The 23,173-nt window shown below is 43.6% G+C and overlaps 1 protein-coding gene across 5 annotated transcripts in view; it reads left to right on the forward strand.

The window, feature by feature from the left end:
- The window catches only part of Ntrk3 (neurotrophic receptor tyrosine kinase 3), a 375,670-nt gene that overhangs the window by 196,680 nt on the left and 155,817 nt on the right, over window positions 1-23,173 (forward strand). For all 5 annotated transcript variants that reach the window (XM_052160417.1, XM_052160425.1, XM_052160432.1 and 2 more), the window contains one exon: window positions 18,603-18,791. In XM_052160417.1, the coding sequence (XP_052016377.1) occupies window positions 18,603-18,791 (189 nt within the window). The remainder of the gene's footprint in view (window positions 1-18,602; window positions 18,792-23,173) is intronic.

Raw genomic sequence — 23,173 nt, forward strand, 5'->3', positions numbered from 1 at the left:
CCATTTTTAGCTCACTATTATAATAAATCTATTAATTCTTAGTGATTACAATCAGCAGCATTAATCACATTTAACCTTACGGCATCACACAATGCAAGGCTCCAGGTGGAGATTCACTTTGCCTGTGGCAGCCTCCGGCAGCTCTCCCTGCAGAAGTCTGGATGGCTCATTGAAAGATGCCCTTGGGCTTTCATATGCTAGGGTTCCCACTCTACCATGCTTGCCCAAAGACTAGAAAACGGACTCTTAAAGGTTTCGGTGGATCCTTCTACTTTCTGGCTTTGTATGATCAGACAAGTCATAGGTTCTCCCCTGAGCCTTAAAGTCCTATATTCTCCTCTCTATCAAAAGACTGGGTGATGGAACTCCAGACAGTGTTATCCCCTTGCCTCTCTCCAGGACATGATTGCAAGCGAAGGGACACTTGTTTAGGTGCTCTGTACTTGTCATGCTGCGTACTTCCCGACTTCCTGTCCTTGCTCTATACTTCCTCATCTACTCTGTACTTCCTGTACAGCTCTGTACTTCCTGTCCTACTTTTGGAGTTGGAAGTATATCTTTTTAAGGTATTCTGTAGTTATCCTTTGCACATGGAAATTAGGGAACTGTGTCTACCCAGTAGAGTCAGACACTGTCCTTTAAAATACGTGCACAGGTGAGGGACCGTGTAGAAGTCTGTGGCAGTAAAGAAGACCTGGACAATGTTTTAGTGAGTCTGGAATGGAGCTCATTTCTCATCTGCACCACTGAGTTCTCTGTCTTCAATCAGACATGGGACACACATTGCCCAGTTCTCATTCCCTGGCATGGAATGGAAGGCTTTAGAACATACAAGTGCCATCATTAGTGGCTGTTAATACAACAAGAAAGAAGCTGTCTCTTAAATCAGTAATTTGTGCATGGGTTAAAGTGCCAATGGCAAAAGCCTTGAGTTACCCAACTTCCGGTCTCTTTTTATTAGAATTATTATTAGTTCACGTTTACTGAGCTCTTATTCCATGCCAAGTGCTTTCCATAAATATTTTATTTAACCCCAACTATGGCCTGATGAAGCAGTTACTATCATTCAGCCTATTTATAGATGAGGAAAGAGGAGTACTTAAGGGGGTTAAGTGACTTGACTAAGATCATTGTCATTAATAGAATGGTTGAAATGTGCTGTGACTTCACTTTCCCCTTGTGATAAGCGCAGCTGATGTTTCTCAGTTAAGAGGGAGAAAAAGAGTCCAAACTGGCCCTTTCCCTTGAAAATCTTATTCTTGACTCACAGAGAATGAGAAGCAGTAGAAAGACATAATAGGTGTGTCAAGAGATGCTTGGTCTTCAAAAGTGACAGGAGGCTGTGAAAGGGGTTGTAGAGAGGAGTGCTGCACTGAGTTGGGGAAATGAATGTGTTCCCGAGGAAAGTCTGTTTGAGGGATGAGCTATAGCAACTAGTGTGAGTGCCAGACTGTTGTCCAGCTGAGACAAGAGTCAGGCATGTGGACCATGCATTTGGCAAATAACAAACATGTCCTTTCACTCAATCAATATTAGGAGATGTGATTGTTTAAACAATTTGATGCCAGTGGGTTTTTAAATGGCTTGGAGACGATTTTCAGCCTCCATCTGTATTTAACAAATGACCATTGCATATGTTGAGAAAAAAGAGAAGGTATACCCAAGTGTCCAGAGCATAGAGGATTTTCCATAAATAAAATCCAGTTTATTTGTGTGCAAATACATGTTATATCACTGACCATCCAATCTATTTGGGTAAACGTTGAAAAGATGCATGTTTAATATGTAATCTGGAAAGCCTTCCATGAGTCTATGAACTCAGAATAGGATGGAAGTGGCTTACCAAAAGCCACCTATGTTAAAAAATATGACCGTTTTTAGCTCAAGTCCTACAGTGTGATGACTTTCAGAAACGGTATCTTGGTGACCCGGTGGTTCTTTCACTTGTTAAGGTTGGCAGGAACTAGACGCAGCAAATCACAGAACTTCCACAGTAAGGCTGGGAGGGAGCTATGAATTGTTGCATCCCAGTGTTCAGATGACCCTCTCTTCTTTTAAAAGTTAGAATCCCCTTCATAGCTCATGGTTCTAACTACAGTGGACAGGGCTTCTTACCTCAGTTATCATAAGATAACGTCTATATGTATGCTCACAGGCTCACCTCATCTATATAATTCCTCCTTGAGACTTCCTTTCCAGGGAATTTGAGATTATATACGTGCCTACTAAACTTTGTTTACTGTCTAATGCTTTCTGTGGCTTTCTCCAGGAGTTCTAGACTTGCTTACTCCTTGATTTTAGTTCTTCTGTGATTAGTGCAAACTTTCAGTGCTTCTAGTTTCTTTGCCCCAGCCACTCTTTCACATGGTTAATGACCTTAGCACACTCTGTGCTGTGCTATAGTGCCTTTAAAGGGCTGCTATTTAAAGGTATCTTGGGAGGAATCCCCTGACTCACACATTTGCATATTAGGCCAGTGTGTTTGGGAAGTCAGCAGTTCCAGATAATACTGACAACAGCCTCTCTACTACAATTGGCATTATCCAACTAAGGCTTGCTATACTGTTTTTTTTTCCATATATCTTTTTTGCTTAGCTTAACAGCTTAGGTCAGAGTCAAGATCAGCTAGTTAATATTGGAATTATCTAACCCCATAAATGCGCTTCTGTATTCTGAAGCAGACACTTTAAAAAGGCAGGAATTTTAAACTCCATTATGACACATAGTTGGACTTTGAAATAGAACACCAACAGACAATATCATTAAGCAATTAAAAAATAATAAAGCAAACCTGCTTAAATGGCTATAACCTTGCAGGCTCAAAATTGTGTCTGCTGCCCTGGGAAGATAAGCACACGAGGAGTAGGGGAGGGTTTTAAACACACTGGGTGGGCAACTGAAGTAACTTAAGCAAGGCTAATGTGCCCTTTGCATGTAGTTCCTGGGAGTGGGAGCCGGGGCTTGCTTTTTTCTTTAGAGCGCCATTATATCCTGCATTGCCAGCTCTAAAGCTGTTTGTGTGCTTCTTCTTCCAAACAGAGAAATAAAAGCAATTTCTACCTTACTGGGTCTCATAAAACACGCTTTGCCAATCCCTCTGTTGCTCTTGACACCAATGACATTTCATTTCCTCCCTTTTGTAGGTTAGTGCGAGGTTATGGTTGACCTTATAGGAGGCATTTGAAGCTCCAGGGAGATAAAAGTGACTGGTTCCTGATTGCGTGCTGTTGTACTTAGAGTAGTGCTAGTGTAAAGACCTGGATTAGAACTCCGGACCCTTGTGGCATCCATCTGTTGCTTTTGCTTTCCATAATAAATCTCTGTTCCTGCTAGGATGGTTTGACTTTTATAAGATCTTGATTTCCATTTTAATAATCTCAAGCCTTCCCTTGACTCTGCAAAGGAATTAAATTTAAATATATAGTCTACATTTTATCTTGACATTTTCTTTCGAAGGCAAGAACAAGAAAGAAAAAGGGAGGGGTTAGATGTTTAGTCTTTTCATCATGAGGGCAAACTCCTGTTCTGTGGAAGTCTTCACTCAGATCCTCTTTGGATAGGTGCAAGACCAAGGATGGCTTTCGTAAGCCCCCTGGCTCTCTAGTTACCCCTAGAGACATGAGGAAAACCTGCAGCCCATATCCCAAATCTCTGTGGAGATCATACTGGTGTCAGCATTAAGCGATGTGGCTTAGAGATGGTCTTGTCAGTCTAATTGATCTTGAGTCATTGCCTCTGCTGTCAGAGCTGTCTGTCTCCTTACCCATAATCCTCATCACTTTGATAGCCTGTTAGGAATATGGGACTTGGCCCAGCCTTGCCTTCATCCAATAACATTATGAAATTGATACTGACACTTCTATTGGCACTAATTTCTCTAAGAGATTGGAGCCAGAGGACAAGTGGTTTAGCATCATGGCAGTTAAGCTTTCCAAGTAGATCAAGATGGCCTAAGATTGATTGACCTGTACCCTGAGAAAGGAGGGAGGGAGAAGAGAACATAGGAAGACGAGGGAATGGAAAATCAATGCCTTATTCGTTATCTATCATCAAGTGATATTTATTGACTACCTGAGAAGGACAATGTTCTTTATGGATCTCCTGAAGATACACACTTGGCGTTCCCATAGTCAGCTTCCAGAGACTATTAGAAGATTCTATTTCTATTACAATAGAAGCACAATACTTAGAGAGGCCCATTGGCTTACTTCAGACACTGCCTCCTTGTGTCTGGAGTCTAAAATGACTATTGAGTTAATGTGTGACAATCTTCTCTCAAACATGGTTTTCACACACAGGCTATATAAGTTATTAGATTGATCATGTTATCAAGTCAAAAGGAGCACTATAAACAGTTGGGTTGAAATAGCAAGTACTGAGCAAGGTTCGGGATGCTGAGGCCCATCTGGCCTGGACGAACAATCCCTTTTTGGCAGGGTTGCTTTCTCACCGGAATGCCCTTTAGCTTAGTGGATGTGTGAGGAAACAGGCTTTTGATGAGGAGATACCATCAGGGTGAGAGGTTTTTTTTATGGATTGGCTGATTTAATACTATTACCTGATCTGGAAATCAGTTCAAGAATAACACTATAAAAATGATTGCAGGAAGCCAGAAAATTGAAGAATATGAGTTGTGATATTAGATGGTTAGATCTTTGATGTTTTTCCTGACTATTACAGAATCTCCCTCAGACACCTCAACCCTCCCCTCCCCAAGGCTGAGTAGTTCACTCATATCTAAAACTTTACTTTCTGTGGTCTCAAGTTTCAGTTGGAGATTTCTACACAGGAATTTTAGAAATAAGCAGTCTGTAGATTTTATTTATTTATTTAGTATTTTTTGACAAATCATTATTTATGTAGCAAATCAGTGTAGAAAGTCAGTGTAGCCTATACTGACTTTCAACCCCAAACTGCTGAATGCTGGGATTGTAGAGGTGTACCACCATTCCCGGATAGTCACAGATTTTAAACTGCATTTGTTCTCAGAGCTATGATGAAATCTCACCCCCCTCCCCACCCCCCTCACCCCCCCACCTCCCTCACCCCCCCATCCCCCCACCCCCTTTCTCTCTTGCCTAGGACATGGACCATTTCTCTGCTCAGTGTATCTGTGTTTTATAGATTACCCACACATGAGCTACTAGTGAGCATCTCTGTGATCAGATAGACTATTACTGGAGTGTTTGTAGATAGTTTGGTATTACTTGCAGTTTCAGCTGCCCACTGAGGTCTTGCCATTTATTTCCCAAGGTAAGGAGGGCCAGATGTATTCAGTCAAATTTCTAATATCCTTGAAAATACCACACTGAAGAAATACGCAATCCCTGTGGAAGGTTTTTGTTTTGCTTTGTTTTGTTTTGTTTTGTTTTGTTTTGTGAAATGGAAGAAGCAACCAGAAAAGAAACACAAGCCATATATATATACCTGATTAAGGAGCTGGTGTTTGGTTCAAGTATGAATTTGTAAATTTCTTTGTTCAAATGTGCACATGTATGAGCATGAGGTCGTGGGTTTCTAGCTTGGCTATGAGGGTTTGAAGGTGGATGTGATGTAGCATCGTTGCCTTGCCCCGGCTGACTAAAGTAGTTTCTTGGGGCTCATAGCAGTTGCTGTTTTGGCATGATAGTGGAGCCCCTGCAGGAGATCTGGGGCACCTGTATAAATGAGAGCAGACACTTCAGTATATAAAGTGTGCCTTATGAAGGAGGAGATTGCAGAGCTGATATGATGCTATTTCGATTGATTTTGGTGTTGTGTTTATACCTTCACACACTGGCAATCAATTGACCTCTGTTCCTTCACTCCTGCTGCAGTGCTGGTTGAATGAAATGCTTCTATCATTTTTATGGCATGTCTATGAAGGGGATGAGCAAGCCAAGGGATTAATAGAGGCTGCCGAGGCCTTTACCTAAGTGCTATCCAGATGTGTAGGAAAGGAGACAGCCACCAAGGTTCAAGGTTCCTTGAAAGTGATCGCTATGGAAGGAGAGGTATGGTCTGTGTGTAAAGGCATGGAAGGTATCTAGAATGGGGCATGTGCTTTGTTGTAGGAGAAAGGTGTGGGAGCATGGACCTAAAGGCTAGAGTGCAGCTGGGCTTGTAACCAATCTCAGACCTGCTGTCCTGTGTTTCCTTCCTGTCTGTGTACCTATTTGCACCTGGATCACCTGGAACATCAACACTGTCACACATGCTTTTCCTTGTCCCTTATGTATGGCCTGCATATAGACCTCAGTCTTTTTCAGAGCTAGATATGGCTTTTCTTGTTCTATCCCTGTAATCTCTACTTCAGGGTCTAGTATATTATGTAACAATCATTGAACATAAGACCAGGAAATGCCAATGTAGAAAGTTGTTGTGTATTTTGGATCATAGTGATAGGGGTCCACTTTCATGCATATGATGTGGGCATATTACTACAATTGCTGGGAAGTTGTCACTGGGGACTGAATGCCCATAGATTGAATTGCCAATTTCTCCCAGAGCCTGAGCCTCCCTCACCTTTGTAACCCTTCATGTAATGTTTATTACATCTTCTGTCTGTCACTGCTACTCAGAGCCAGGTGCTGTGAGAAAGGCCAATATGGGACACATGGTTGGACTATGTCCTGTAAAAGGCCTTAACCTCTGGTTCCTTATTTGGAAATAATCTCTGCAGATGGAATTAAAATGTAAATTAAGATAGAGTGATATTGGAGAAGACTGGGCCCTTAATCTCAGATGCCTGCAAGTCTTAGAAAGGGAGTAGATGGGGATGGACACACTGGAAAATTTCATGTGATGAGGCTAGAAAGCCATGTGATTCCTGAGATTGGAGTGAGGCACCTTCAAGCTATATGTGTGCCAAGGATTGCTATCCATCTAGAAAGAAGAAAAGGAAGAGTCTATCCTGTGTCCCAGGAAGCATGGCCCTGTCAACACCTCTATCTCAGTTGCCCATCCTCCAAAGATATGAGAAAACACATTTGTGTTGTTTTGAAACCACCTATTTTTGTGGTATTTGCTAACAGTAGCTCTTGGGAAAGAGCACATTTACAGAAGCAATACTTAGGTACATTGGGGATAGAGCTTAGACAAGATATATTTTCCAATTTCTTACTCTGTTAAAAAGGCCTGACTAGGAACTTTAAGAACAGTCCGGGGATATACAAGATAGAACCCTTTGACTATATGTTATTTGTGGTCTAGAGACTTCCAAGACTCAGCGTAGGGATGGGCAAAGAGAGGGGGCACTCCTGACCCCAGGGCCATCTCATCACACGATGAGTTCAAATGCAGATTTTTCTATAAGGGAAATCCTATAACCTTTTCAAGTTAAATGTCATGGAATTGTTCTGAGATGTGTACACAAGGATACCCTTGCCATGGTTACAGAGTTGAGAATTGTATCCCAAGCCTTGAGACCTGCATGTATTTGGTGGTTGGAGCTAACACTGAGCCTTGGTAGCTAGCTGTGTCTGGGAGATATGCTGATTGACATGAACAGATTCTAGAGCCTGTTCCAGAATACAGAGCTACCAGGGCCTTTGTAAGGGCAGGGCTGGGCTGTGCAGCAAGAGAATGTGTAATTCAGGGTATCTATAGCCTCAACAGTACTGCTGTGGGAACCTTGACCTCTGTGGGAATCAGTCAGTAAATAGTTAGTCCAAGCCCAGGACTGCTGAGAAAGGCAAGCCTGGGAGTCCTGGTATTGTGCTATGATTTTATTGGAAATGCATAGGGTTGACTTTGGCCTTGCGTGGCTTGATTGGGGCACAGTTTCCCTATGTCTACATCCTTTTACTTTTCTTGTAATGTATATGTGTACTCTGCTGTTTATAAATCATCTCTAAGGCTCTAAACCTAGGATGGAGATTCAAAAAGTTATAATACTCCCTTTACCAACAACTTTTTAAATTAATTAATTAATTAATTAGCATCCTGTCTTAGGGTTTTACTGCTGTGAACGGACACCGTGACCAATGCAAGTTTTATAAAAGACAAGATTTATTTGGGGCTGGATTACAGGTTCAGAGGTTCAGTCCATTGACATCAAGGCAGAAGCATGGCAGCATCTAGGCAGGTGTGGTGCAGGAGGAGCTGAGGGTTCTACATCTTTATTCCAAGAAAGCCAGGAACAGCCTGGGAATCCTCAGGCATCTAGGAGGAGGATCTCCAAGCCCACCCTCATAGTGACAGACTTCCTCCAACAACTACTCCTTCTAGTAGTGCCACTCCCTGGGATGAGCATATACAAACCATCACACATCCCAACTGCTAACCTGCTCCATGGCCCTGCCTCACTGAGACCCTCCTCCACCCCATCTCCTCTTTTGAGAGGGTGGTGCTCCCTTGGGTATCCCCCACTCTGGCACATCAATTCTCTATCAGATTAGGTGCATCCTTTCTCATTAAGGCCAGTCAAGGAAGCCCTGTTGGGGAATGGATAGCACAGTCAGGCTACAGCTTTATAGAGAGCCTCTGATCCAGTTGTTGGTGAGCTCACATGGAGATTGGGCTGAACATCTGCTGCATATGTGCTAGGGACCTCATTCCAGCCCATGTGTGTTCTTTTGTTCCACCAACAACTTCTATGACCCCCTTGGTTGGGAGTCTTTGTAAACCCCAGCAATGCTACTTTTGTGCATTGAGATGCATGGCCACCTTTTTATTTGTTTCTGGAGGGAACTTGATGTGACCTCTGAGCAATAGGCAGAGAACCAGATGATTGATTTTGCTTTGACTGTATGGTGGCTTACCTTGACAGCTCTCAATTTCATCACCTGGGAAATGCGAATGTCATCCTTATCTTGATTGTGTCTTAGGGATGTGCTAGTGATAAAGCCTGTAGGTAGGGAAGAGGCTTGTGAGAAAATAGTGTTTCTAGAATTCTGAATGTTTCCCTTGATAGGGATCATATGTTTGTTACTGGTGGGAAGAGTCTATGCTGGGTGTTTTCAGGGTTTTTGCATCTTATCCAAGACACTGAAGTAAGTGTATACAGATTGAAAAGTAGCAGGAAAACCTTATTCAAAAGCAAAGTGAGATTATAGGTCAGAAATGTATTGTCAAGATTGATAGTGGGCAACTGAGTGAAAACATTCTTAAGGACATTGATTCTTATTTGGAACTTCCTCTTGGGTTGTTCAGTAGAAGGATGGGGTTTGTTGCTAAGGGAAGAGGAGGTGGTTTTGTTTGGATTGACAAGCTTGGATTATGTAAGGATTTGCTTACTGTGCATGTCCCTGCCCATAATGCCTCTCATTTAATCATATGCACACTCAATTATGCATTGGTAAATAGTGGTTCACTTAGAGGATATAGTTTTACTTTTGTATACATACCTTCCCCCATACAAATTTAAGACAGATCAGCATTCCCCCCCCCCACTGCTTTTTATGCTTTGTTTGCATATTTATCTGTGTGAGGGTGTTGGACCCCTGCAACTGGAGTTAGAGTCAGTTATCAACTTTCATGTGGGTGCTGGGAATTGAACACAGGTCCTCTGGAAGAGTAGCCAATGAGTTCTCTTAAAAGCTGAGCCATCTCTCCAGCTCTGTGGCTTTAAGATATGCTCTGGGACATGTTTAGACTGAAATAGAGTGATACCAAGGTGTTGCTGAAGGGAGTAACTGATTTCGATTATTTAAAGCAGGTATATATGCAGCCAGATACATATGGGAGCTCTATATACACTGTTAATATGTGTGCACAATACATACAGGTAAGGGCCCTAAGTTGCCAAAATGCATTGTGAGAACAGATACGTGCATAGCCCAAACCAAGTGGAGTCCTAAGTTGCTAAGCTATCCTCTGTGCTTCCCTACCTCAGATTTAAATGAACCAAATCAAAGGATCCTCCATTCTAATGGCCTGTGACTTTGAAGTTTTACTGCCCCCTCCCCCCACTTGAGATTCCTAAGGACTCTCCTATGTATCTGCCTAGTGAGAGTATCTTTTGAACAAGGGGAAAATGTCTTTGGTCTGACAAGAAGTGATAGGATCTGTGTACTGGACACGCTGAGGGGAAATGCTTCGGGCTTATAAGGGATTTTAGCATCTCTGAATAGACTGCAAAAAGCACCCGGCTGTTCAAGATTTCCCTCCAGCAATAAATCCAGGCTTGTTTTCAGTATCTTCAGTTTAGGGACCATGTTGTTTGGGAATGCTTCCATTCTGGACCTCACACTGAGGATGTTTGCAAGTGCACCTTGAGGCAGGTAGAGGAGAGATGAAACACACACACCATGGAATCTTATAGTTTTGATCTGCAGCATGAAACTGCCTCTTGCTAGCTGTGTGGCCTTAAGCAGTTTACTTAATTTCCCTGTTTCTATTTGTGGGACCTACATTAGTGAGTCCCAGTGAACACTGTGTGAGGTCACATATACAGAAAGTCCAATGTAGCGTCTATAGTCACTAAATGTTCAGCAAGCACTTACTATTGTTACTCTGATTTATCACATAGTTTTGAAGGCCTTCACTCTGGGGGAAAGAATTAGATTTTCTACAGGTGGTCATATGTCAGGGCATCACTCCACATGTGTTCAAGAATGCTTCCAGGGAACTGCCTGGACATGTTTTAACTGCATGTGATGACCTTCTCATTGCGAAGCCCCACATAGCAACAATGCCCATGAGGCTCCAGGTTTCTCCTGAAAAGGGTTTTTCTTCTCTCCAGCTTCCATTGTCTGTCTCTTCTTTATAACTCATCAGACCTCACTGTCAGTTAAAAGAAGTTCCAGCTGAAACCATCCGGGGTCAACCAGTGGGCTTTTGAAATATTGGCACTTCTACTTGTGAATGAGGAAAGTCAGAGACATCTGGGCTCAGCTTGTGGGAACTGAAGCTCTTTGATAATGGCGTACAGTTTAGTTAGTGAAAAAAAAGGAGAGAGAGAGAGAGAGGGAGAGAGAGAGGGAGAGGAGGAGAGGGAGAGAAGGAAGAGGAAGAGGGTGAGTGGGAGAGGGTGATGGAGAGGGGGAGAGGGTAAGGGAGAGGGGAAGAGGATGAGGGAGAGGGGGAGAGGGGGAGGGAGAGGGGGAGAGAGTGGGTGAGAGGCGCGGAGATGGCAGTGATTCACAGACCTGGCTGTGCCACCTTACTGTAAACTCAGGTGATGAGTAAACTTCACTCCACTGTAAACTTCAGCTCCCAAAAGTCCCCAGCCTGAAGTGGGTAGAGGAGCTATAGTTACATTTTTATGGGAAATAAATACTCCATTTTGGCATAATGTTGGCTTGCTGAACTCTCTTTTTGCATGTGTCTATGTGTGTGGTATGCATGTTTGTTTGCATATATATTAGAGTTCACGTGAAGGCCCAAAGCTGATGTTGAGAGCCTTCCTTGATTGCTTTGTACTTAATTACAGTGTCTCCCAATTGTATCCAGGGCTTGCCTATATAGCTAGTCCAGCTAATCAACTTGCCCTGAGATTCCCTGTCTCTACCTCTGAGTGCTGGAATTAAAAGCTGGCTGCCATACCTATCCAGCATTTATGAGGGTCACAGGGGTCCAAACTGTATCCCTTGCAGAACATGTGCTTTAATGGCCGAGCCATCTCCCTAGCCTTCTTGTTGAATTGTGTGTAGTAATGACACAACAGTGGGTGGAACTGAATTAACACAAGCACAGACTTGAGCTAAGAACTCTTTTGGGAGGCCTTGGACAAAGAACACCAGCATTTTGGATTCTAATCATCATAGATATATAATTGGAAGGAAATTATTTTCTTCCTATTGATGCAACATTTGCACAGTGAGACTTTGGAGGAGGTTCACTGCCTTTCCTCTAGGCTGGAAGTTTTCCCACTCTCTGGACCCCATGGTTCTGGCCATTCCTTTGCCCTTGAATTTTCTGTTGCCTCTAAATCTTACAACTTGGTGTTGCAATTTTCTAGCTCTAAAGTTTCCTAGGGAAATGCTGTGATTTTCTTTCCTGTACAAGGCCAGTTCCCTTATAAATGGATCTGACTGGGTGTTAAGATTAGAAGCATAGTTCAGTGGTAGAATACTCATCTAGCATGCATACGGCACTGGGCTGCTTCTCATCTCCAGCACAACACACACACACACACACACACACACACACACACACACACACACACACAGTGTCTCCAGGAAAGGTACAGTGACTGACCCACTATAATTGCCCCATTCTTTAAGCAGATGCCAGGGGCCTCCGTCAGCCTAGGACAGTGGGATAAACTCAGACTTGGAAACCAGATAGACAAGGCTGTATCTACTGTTTATTAACTGAGTGACCTTGGGCAAATTATAAAACTTTGAGCTTCAATTTCCTCAGCCCTATCACAGCAGATAAGAGGATCAACCCCCAGGGCTGGTTTTGATGACTGAGTGAGATAAGGGAACCGAGTCTTCAGAATACCAGGGCTGCTTTTCCCTTTCCTTAAGCATGTTCGCAGGCTGGCTGATCGGAGGCATCATTTTCAATCACTAAGATATCTCCAGGCTCTGAATGCTGTGAAGCATGAACACCGCCGTTGGTTCCTGTAAGGGCTGGGAGGGAACTGGAGCCAGAGAATAAAGCTCGCCTTTTGGGAAATGCTTCTGGGAGAGGAGCCGAGTAGTGAGCAGGGCATGCCTTGTTGGGCAGCCTGCAGAACCTCCTGTGCCCTAGACGTCACAAAATCTATCTGGGAGGAAGCAGAGGGGAGGGCCCATTGGATCTGGCCAGGAATTGAAGGCAGTGCCTTGTCCCTAGGAACACTCTGGGGCACAGCCTCTCTTCACTTGGCTTCTGTCCCACATCTGCCAATAAAAATTAAGAAATTGATTTTCTTTTGTTTGCCTCTGAGGACCAGGCTCTTTTTATGAGATAGTAAATGGAATCCCTCTCTAAGCATGGCTGGATTTTTAATTGTGTTTGTTGTGGTTTCACTTCTTCCCTGTTTATGAGTTCCTGCTCCCAGATTTGTTGATGCAGAACTCTTGCACACCAGGGACATGACAGTGTTTGATTTTTATCAGTGGGAAAACGTTGAGGTTTTATAAAACTCACTTTCTTAATCCAAAGGTTGGCGTGTTTTGCTTCATGCTGACACGCAGAAAAAGCATGAGGCCCATTCAGGCTTCTTTTCCTTCCCATGTCCTGTGTTGGTCGTCATGGTCTCATTCCATGTATAGCTGGAAATGAAAACGCACTTCTGGAGCAAAGAGTGCAGAGGAGGCACTGAGAGACGAATCTCCCCATTGAGATCAGCACACACTTATCCTTTGAATGGAGGATTCCTTTTGTAGAGGTGTGTGTATGCTTGTGTGTGCACTTGTGTGTGTGTGTGTGTGTGTGTGTGTCTGTGTATGCATGCATGTCCATGTGAGCATGTGTGTGTTTGTGAGTGTGCACATGTAGCCTAGGAACTGACCTTATGTGTCTTTGCCTAGCATTCTCCACCTTGACACTGGGCCACTCACTGAATGTGGAGTTCACTGATTGGCTACACCAGATATCCAGAAAGCCCCCAGGGCCCTCCTAGTTTCATCTCTCAGTGCTGCAATCACAGGCAGGCACACAAGGGGCTTTTTATGTATGTGTTGGGGAAAATCCAAATTTAGGCCTCATGCATGCACAACAAACACTTTACTTACCAGCCCTTGTAGAAGTTTCAAGGAGTGAAGCCTGAAAATGGTCTAAATGAAAAGACCCAAAGAACACACTAGTTAGAGAGTTGATAGTGACTCCACCAGGCTTAACAGCTTCAAACAACAAATCTGTTTCTCCAAGATCTACTGCTCTGTGCTGGTCTCCCTCAGAGACTCTAAGAGAGTGGAGCTCTGCCTCACGCTTTCCCAAGTGCCAACACTGGGAGAAAGGAACGTGTCCTCATGGAATTGCTGCATCCTCACCACTGTTCACTGGCTTCTAAAGAAGCAGAGGGTGTTGCATGCCTTCCAGGAGTGCAGATACTGCTGTACCTCAGATGTCTGGAAGCACTTGGCAAATGTGCTTCCATTACCACAGCTCCTAAAAGAGCTTTCAAAGTGGGGAGATGAGGGTACCTTCTCTCTTTGGAAAGAAGTTTAAGGGTAAAGGGAAGACTGTATCAATGAATGGGGTATAGACCTTCTGCTTTAGAGTTCAGCTCTAAACTTGACTGATCAAGCCACCTTTCAGAGGTGAACCTGGCCTTGTAGATACTTAGCCGTTTATCCTTTACTACATTGAATCGGATGTCTTATATTCTACATAGGCTCATGCACACACACCATGCTCTGTGTGTCCTGACGCGCCAGTGAAGCAGTGAAGGTACTGACTTGATCTTCCTCCTCCACTGTGTGTGAGCCATCCGATTCCCCCTTTTCCCTTTGTATCACTGACTCTGAAGACAGAGTTTTCCATGGAGTCCTCAGAGATTTCTGTGGAACAGCCATGCACTTGAGGATCCTCTGGGTCCTCTTGGTGACCTGCCTCTGGGTATTTCCGCTGCAATTGGAGTTCTGCCCACCTGGATAGGAGTTCATTATTGCTCTTTTTAGGATTATACCTCAGAGAAGCATGGTTATATCTGCCCCATGGAATCAGTCTCTTATAAATAGCTAACTCACTCATAGGTCCCCACCAGTTTGGCTCCTTTTCCTTACCTACTTTAAGTATGGGTAGCTTCAAAAACAGTGGAAAGTTTCACATGAATAAGAAACTTTTTTTTCTCTTCTTATTAGTCCTCTTTGGGACACCTTAACAAATTCTTGACTTCAGTTATTATAAGATAAGCAATACTTAAACCACAGTTGGGGTGGCTTTCACCCCGACTGGCATGAGAGCCGCCAGAGTTGGAACAGAAATTAGCTTCTGGCGTGAAATGCTGGTGCCTCCACCCATGCATCCCAACCTATTACTGGAAGAGTGTTTGTAAATATGTTTACATGTGGTAGGGAGACATTAATTTATGTTGTGCTGGGAATTAAGAGTCTCATGTGTGCTAGGCAAGTTCTCTTCCACTAAGATACAGCCTTGGTCTGTTTTCCTCTCTAAACCTTACTTTGAGACATGGTCTCATTTTGTAGCCTGACTGTCTAGAACTATCAATCCTCCTGTCTTTGCCTCCCCAGTGCTGAGATTAGAGGAAGGCATCATGGTGGTTCATTGAGAGACTTTTCATTTTGATTGCAGTGCTGAGGATCAAATCCTTTCTTATAACATTTAGTTTTTTTTTTAATATTACCCCAGCTTTTAGAGACGTTTTAGTTCACAATATTGATTGGAAGGCACACAAGTTTCCATATTGCCTTTGTCTATTTGCCTTTGTTCCTTCTTAGTTATGAAAATACCCCACAGTTATATCATGACGAATCTGAGACTTGCCTTATTTACCCAAGACCAGGGATGCTGTGTACTCAGAACAATCATTCCCAAGTAAGTCCCACGATACCTCTGTACCACAGTTCCATTCAGCAACAGCCTGGCAGGGATGATGAGTTTTATTTCACATCCTTAGGAGGAATGGATATATGCCCAGTTTATTGACTTTTGTTTTAGAGTGAGGGCGAATAAGAGGACATTGATGCTACTGTGTTCTATTCTGATCATGGACAAGTTTAATAAGAGTATTTGGCAGTGCTGGGCAAAGATGATGATGAATTATCTGTAATCTGGGGGAGTCTTACTGAGGTGATTTCTCCCTCTTCCAATTTTCAGGGGTCAAGGAAAATACCTTTCAAACATGTCAAAAAATATATTTCAAACAAATACTTTCAACAAGCTCTTACGTTAAAGGTGGTTGTTCATAGGAATCTCCTCCTGGAGGCAGCGCAGGAGATGGTTCTCTGCACAGGCTCTGGTGCATGTAGAATTCCATGTTTAAAATTCATATTCTCTTCCTCTAATTCACAGAACTCTTTTTAAAATATTGTTTCATCTTGGCATAGAAATGTACTTTTTCTTCTTGGCTTTACTTCTTTCATTTCAGTTTCATTTTTGGAAGATTTTCTTGACTTCTTAAACTCTCCATCGACTTAAAACTGCTTGTGACTGAAGTTTTCAATGACCCTTTCCAGCCTTCAAATTGTTCACCTCTTAAGTGTTGCTTTATTTTATACTTGTGATGTCCTATTTACTTCTTAGACCATTGGTTGTTGTTTTGGTTTTCTGAGCCTTGCCTCCTCTGTTGCTTCCGCTGCTGCGGCCTCCCAACTGCCGGTCTTGCATGCAGAAAGTCTTCTGAGATATCTGGTGGTCTCTCACACAGCACTTTCTCTCTATATTTAGGAACTGAGCAGTGGAGAGCTGAAAGGATTCCAGGTTGTTTGTGTGCATGAGGTTGTCATGCTCACTGTCAGCTTCACTGTGAAATGATTCCAGGGTAGGTTTTCATCAGGAAAAGGAAAAAAATGTCAACATCTGGAAGCCTTCTTTCTGACTTTCTCGGTGGAAGAGTCTTCTCACGTCCTTAGTACTGGGATGAGTGGATATCAAAAAGTGGTAGACAGGCTGTGCACAAATGTGATTGTTCTAGGAATAGGAAGAAAGGGCTCAGCTCTGTGCTTCTTCCAAGTACTCCCCCGTGTCTTTTGATTCAACTTCTGTAGGAATACATTACTCTTTTTGTGTCGTGGGGGCAAGGTTGTGGCCCCAGGTGTCTTGTTAGGCATGGGCCTCCTTTTCATTTTCCTGTGCACCCTATCCCTTAGGCCATGAGCCTCTTTGGATACCCTGCTCCTGGTCCACACACTCCCAACAGGGCGCATGCCAGTGGTGCTCCCTGGTTTTGCTCTGAGTCACTGCCCTCCTTTGATGTATTTTTCAACTTCCCAAATGTTGTTGAAATGTCTTGCTTATTCTCATCTCTTTCTCCTAGTGCACTAATATTTCTTCAGTTCCTTTGTATTTCAGTGATGGTTTTGAGGGTGACTAATATGAGGGCTTAGTGTTCCTCATTTCACTGCAACTCACCATGGAAGTTTTTCCCAATGAGTTTCTGAGGAAAGTCTTTGCAGGACCACATTCCATTTTGCAAGACAGGTGATTACTCTGGGCATTTGGGCAACCACTTATTGCCACTTTTGCGCAGAGTCTCTAGACACCATCAGCCATTTGTCACGGGTTGGAATAAGCCTGCCTGTGCTGACGGAGTGGAATCCAGGGTCCGCCGTTTGCATTTACCAGTCTTCCATTTAGTTCTGCCTCATTGGCGCTTCACCTCGCTGTTTGATGGGAAATATTCTCCCCATAAACTTCAGTAAGATGTAATGGATTTCTGCAGTGGAAATATTGTTCAAGCCGCAAAACCAAATCGCAGCAGGCGCTTTGTCTGGGGACCCTGTGTCTAGCAAAGCAACCACTTAAAACGCCAGTTGTATGAAGCCACAAACAGTCACAGCTAATTCCCTTTACAGGGGTTTTCTTTCTATGTATGGATGAATCGCACCACCAAACACAATCATTGTTCTGCTAAGACTGCCGCATTAATTATCTCTGTCAATTTGTGCTTGTGAGTCACCTACACACTGGGATTCCTCTTAGGGTTAGAAAACGGATGGGGTGGGGGTAGGGGATTCAATTGGTGATTATGTAGTGTGTATGCTTTTTTAGTCACTGGGACAATGTGGATGTTTCAAGAGTAAGACAGCTATCACAGCTACCACCAGGCTAACAGTGATAGAGCCTAACTACAGTCATTTGTAAAAATACAGTGTAAGAGAGGCTCAGGGCAATACTGAGTATGGAAGATAGTAGAGAGACCAGCAGAAGCCATATCACTCTGGAAAGTGAGTGGCCGTGCTGAAGGTCATGGAGCCTCCAGTCTCCTAATCACAGGTTCTGGGTCATGGCTGTACACCAAAGCACATGGAGGACATTAAGAATTTTGATGCCCAGGAGATACCCCAGACTACCTGAATCAGAATTTGGGGGTGACACTCTGGAGTTTTGGATACATCCATGTGTGTGTGTGTGTGTGTGTGTATGTGTGTGTGTGTGTGTGTGTGTGTGTATGCACGCACACACGTGAGCACGCATGCATGCATGCATAAGGTTGACATTGGGTGTCTTCCTTAATTACTTCCTACCTTATTTTCTTTAGACAGGGTCTCTTACCAGAGCTGAAAGCTCTGTGGCTTGTCAATAAGTCCTAGGCATCCTCTTTGCTCTGCCTGCCCAGTACTGGATCCTAAGTGCTTACCACCAGGCGTGGCTTTTATGTGCATGCTGGGGACACCACACAGGTCCTCATGTTTATGAGGGAAGGACTTTAGCAACTGCACCACCTCCCCAGCTCTTCAATAACAGTGAATTTTTTTAACATTCCAAGTAGAGGAGGGGTTCTGCTTTTAAGTCCTATTATTGCTGCATAAACAAAGAAACTCATGAGCTTTATTATTTTGAACTAATTTGGATTTGGAAAGAAACTAAAAAGATTTACGTCATGGTTATTTCAATTCATTTTTATTTTGCCACTATGTCTATGACCGAGAGTCAGTTATTTTCAAGGGAGTGAATCTGGCTGGAGTTGTTAAGTTGAGACTTCGGGGAAATTGAGCAATAACTATCTAAGAGATAGTACTCTTCTGAAGATGTGGTGGATGGTAAAGCACAGAAGAGTCTGTGGGCAGGCCTACTGAATGGGTGTGACCTCACTGAGTCCTGTGTCTCTTCTGTTTGTGCAGGTCCTGTGGCTGTTATCAGTGGAGAGGAGGACTCGGCTAGTCCACTGCACCATATCAACCATGGCATCACTACGCCTTCATCGCTTGACGCTGGGCCAGACACAGTGGTCATTGGCATGACTCGAATTCCAGTCATTGAGAACCCCCAGTACTTCCGTCAGGGACACAATTGCCACAAGCCAGACACATGTAAGTAATAGGATTGGATTCTGTCCCCCCCCATCCCTGCTTTTCTTTGTAGGGGGGTGGCATGGAAGCAAACCATGTCGCTGGGGTTCTGGAGCCTTCTAGGGTAACCTTTCACCTCCCTCCCTCCCACTTTCTAGGAGACCCTCTCTCTCTGTCTTTAAGAGTAGAAAATATCCTGGATAAGGTGATGCCAGTGGCCAGAATCCCTGGGTAAGGGAGGACCACAGTCTATGTTTAGTTCCATCTTTTATTCACCTGGCTCAGCATTGCCCTGAATAAGGAGAGGTGCTCCTGTAAGGCAGGGCACACAGAAGAGGCTGGTCTTTTCTGTAGACCCTGCCTAGCTGTTAAAACACATGGCCTGGTGCTGTCTATACAGCAGCCTCTGAGGTTATCAGAAAATCCATACAGGCCTCCATGGGAGGTGAAGCCAATGAGAGCAGAAGGTACATTTGAATAGAAATGGCTCTCTAGCTGCCCAGCCCAGCCCCCAAAATATGTACTCCCTAAAAAACGTTCCAGCTCAAGTTCTAGGAATTCCCCTCTCCCTATCCTAGGGCAACTATTTCCTCCACGTTTCTCACCTCTTGTCCATTTATGCCACTCTTTATATTTCTTCTAAGCCCCTGCTAGATCCGCTCTCAGCTCCTGGAGCTGTGGTGGCTTGTCCCTCCAGCCAACATTGTTTTCCTTCCTATGTCCCCAAGCTCAATGTGCACAGTGGTATGAATGCACAGCGTCTTCCCTTCACACTGCTCCTGCCTCCCAGGGAATAATCCACTGCTCAGCAGAGTGCACAAGTACCACCAGTGAGCAGGGGGACCAGGAAGGGATGGGAGTAACCTGTTAGGGAAAGGCCTCACCATACAGACAGAATACCAAAAGGCTGGGAGTGGCCCATTCCAGCTTCCAGAATTTCCACCAGTGGCTTCTTTCCATGCCTCCATCAGTCTAGAGATAGGCTTAGAGAAAAGGTATATTCTGGTCTTGTTCATCTCCCTGGTCTGAACTCTCTGTGCTTGAGTCATACTCTTCAAAGCTCATAGCTCTTGCCGCTGCTGTCACTGGGACTTCCAGCAGCCGAGTAGGTCTTGGGTCATCCCTTCAGCCTTCCCTTCCATTTCTCATGCTCAAGAGTTTTAGTAAGCCTTATCACACTGAACAGGATTGTTCTAGTGTCAACTCAGGCCATCATTTGCCTCCATATGTAGAAGCTGCTGTAGTGTTTTGTCAGAGGGTTCCTGTGAGTTTCATACAAAGGATACCTGGGTTCTAGATCTAGGTCGGGCATAGGGAAGAGATAAGGTTTCAGATCTACAGTATGAAATTGTGCAAAGAACAGCACCACTACCAAGTCCAGAGATCAGACTTGTCTGAACTGGTTAGGGGTAGCCAGGAGGGACAGCCTTTTGTAGTGTTCTTTGGCCATTTCTGTTTTGAATATAATTTTTTTTATCTGTTGTTTGAGGTAGTTCTTTCCATAAAGTCTCCGTGAATTAGAAACTTCTGTACATATGCTCACAGAGAAAATATAGTGTTTGGTTTTGGTGAAATGCTTGCAATATTTTATCAGCTAACCTGTGCATAACCTTTCATGTTGTGAGATTTTATTTAAAAAAAGGACACCTTAGTTAACAGATATGACTGGCTCATTCACATATGACTCAATTAATGGCTGATCAGCACTCATCTTGTATACAGACTTCTATATAAGTCATATGGCCTCTATCTTGTGTTTGGGAATCATAGAACTGTATTTCAGAGCTATGTTTAGATGCCATGTTATGGCACAATTACCAACAAAAACACCAAATGTGAAAATGCAGTCTGGAATAGACCACCATAAGAGTGTACTTGTTTATGGTATGAAATTGGAACAATAATTTTAAAACATGTTGCATGTGATGAATATAAGCGATTTCATCTTCTAATTAAAAGTGTACATACACACCTATCTGTAGACATGCAGTTAAGGACCTGTTTAGCCTCTGCTGGAAATGTTCATGCAGAGACATTGGTTTCTGGATTGCAAACAAACTTTAATGGCCAGGAAAATTCCCAAGTACAGAATCTTGACTGATGAGCATCACTGTCCACTCTAAGGAGGCTCTGGCCTGTGGCTATTCAGAGTCTGGTCCTAGGGTCATATCTATTTACTGGAGCTTTGCATAATCATTCCATGTGTACAAGTATAAGGCAAGGGTGAATCTGGCATGTGCGAAGGAGGGAAGTTTCTTTTGAGACATCAGGACCTTTGTCCCCTGGGAACTCAAGAGCTGTGGAGAGAACTCTGGGACAAGTGAGTGTCCTTGGATGTCAGGGTAAATCTCACAGCCAAGGAGCCACCACACCAGGAAAACCATGGATTATGAAGGGCTCTCCTTCTGGAACTTGTTCTGGTGTGTGAGCCAATATGGCTGTCTAGGGAGTAAGCAAGTGGAGGTTGGTGGACATAGATTCTAGGCTTCTTGGCAGAGACTTGGGTCAGAGGAAACAAAGCCTATCACAGCATGATCATGATGGTTGACTACAATTGTCCAAGCCCCTGGACCACAAGTAAAGTATGTTTTTAGTGCTGCAGTCCATTTGGCCCTATCAATACACAGTGGATAACTAGTTATTCTTAGAAAACATGTGTGGTATGATAAGTACTTTGCAAGAGCATTGTAATTGTATTTGGCTAATTCTCCTATGACTCACACAAGCAGAGGCAGAAAGGTGGAGAGGCAAGGAATTTCTGATTCTCAAGGTTTTATCCACCAAGGGAACTAACTTTGTGACACAACCCTATGTACAATGAGATGCCATCATAATATTTGAAGCCATATGGACTTTGGCATATCAATAGACAAGAGCAGCCACAGTGCTGTATGCAAGGCTGGGATCACACATTTGGAAGGGCAGTGAAAATCAGGGGATTAAGAGACAAAATTATTCATGTGGTGGATCCCAGGGTTTGTCCTGTATTTTAACATGTTTGAAAGTGTTTTAAAATTTGGGAGTGCTGTAAGAACAGAGAGCTTCCTGGCTTCAAGCTGCATTACCCAGCCTCTAAAGCAACAGATTAAGTGCAGAGTGTTTTTCTTTCTTTATCCTTATGTTTACCATGAGTCATGAACCTTTCTGACCAGAATGATTAGGATGCTGGTTGGCTTCTTTGCTTGTTGCTTTCTATCTGTCTTCAATCTGGTCCACAGCATTTTTCATCGCATGTCAGGCTGCAAGGATATTTAAAGATCACCTGGTACCAATCCCTTATCAGATGCTTGCATCCCCTGCCTATGTTCCTAACAAATGCTGTGCACTTGACATTGTCTTTATTGTGAACTGATTCAGCCTTTACAGGATTCTGAAAGACCTGAATAAAGATGCAGCTACTTGGCCCTGTGTAACCAACCTGAGCCTAGTAAGCCCCTTGTTATTTATGTAAGCATTTCCAGATTCTCAAAAGCACTAGAAAATGGATATAGCTTTCCTTGTCACATGGCTGAGGGTCTTGGCCTAGATCTTACAGAATGAGACAGAATGGACCTGTCCAAATGGAGATAGTGAAATGTGTGCATAGCAACATTAGGTCTTGGATTACCTTTGTGTATCTTGTGGGCTTCAGGAAAATCAATTTTTGAAATGGTTGGGCTTGCTATCATCTGCAGAGTCAGGCTTCTGCTCTTTCCCATAGGCTGGAAAGGAGGCATCCTGGTTGTCTATGATGCCTAGGGCTTTCTGTTCCTCCTTTTTCTTAGAACCTAATCTCTGTTGAGGAAATCTCTGTGCTTCCATCTTCATTGTCCCTTTGGTCTTCAGGTGTCTATGGCTGCCTTTGTTCTCAAGTAGTGTTAGCCACTTTCCCAGGGTCAGAGCCTCACAGCCTGCAAACAGGAATGTGTGCCCAAGCCTGACCCCTCCTTCCACTGTCCTCCTCCAAGACCATGTTTGTCTGTTTCTTCTACTCACCATGGCAACTCGTGCTGTGATGGAGCCTCTAGTCCACTTTTTGAGCCTTATCCCCAGGATGCTCAATGCTCTTTTTCTTTGAACTCTTTGCACAGCTGGAGAAGGTTTCTGAGTCTCTGTTCTTCTTCACATCTGTGCACCATAGCTTCTTCATCAAATACACATGCAGGATGGGTTTGTGCTACACATTCTTCTAAACTCTAGAAATGAGGATGCAGACACACATCACTGTCACCCTCTCAGTTTGACTGTTAACCATAGCTAATTCCCAAGGGCCCTCTACTTCCTAGACTCTCCCATCTCATCGTGCATTGTACATTCTTCTTTTGCCTGTTGCTATTGGTTTTCCAGCCTTTATCCTTTCTTTTCAGACTGGCAATTGTTTCCTAACTGTTGTATTTCCTGTTTTGAAATAACATACCTCCCCA

This window comes from Apodemus sylvaticus, chromosome 1, assembly GCF_947179515.1.
Source record: "Apodemus sylvaticus chromosome 1, mApoSyl1.1, whole genome shotgun sequence".
NCBI lineage: Eukaryota > Metazoa > Chordata > Mammalia > Rodentia > Muridae > Apodemus > Apodemus sylvaticus.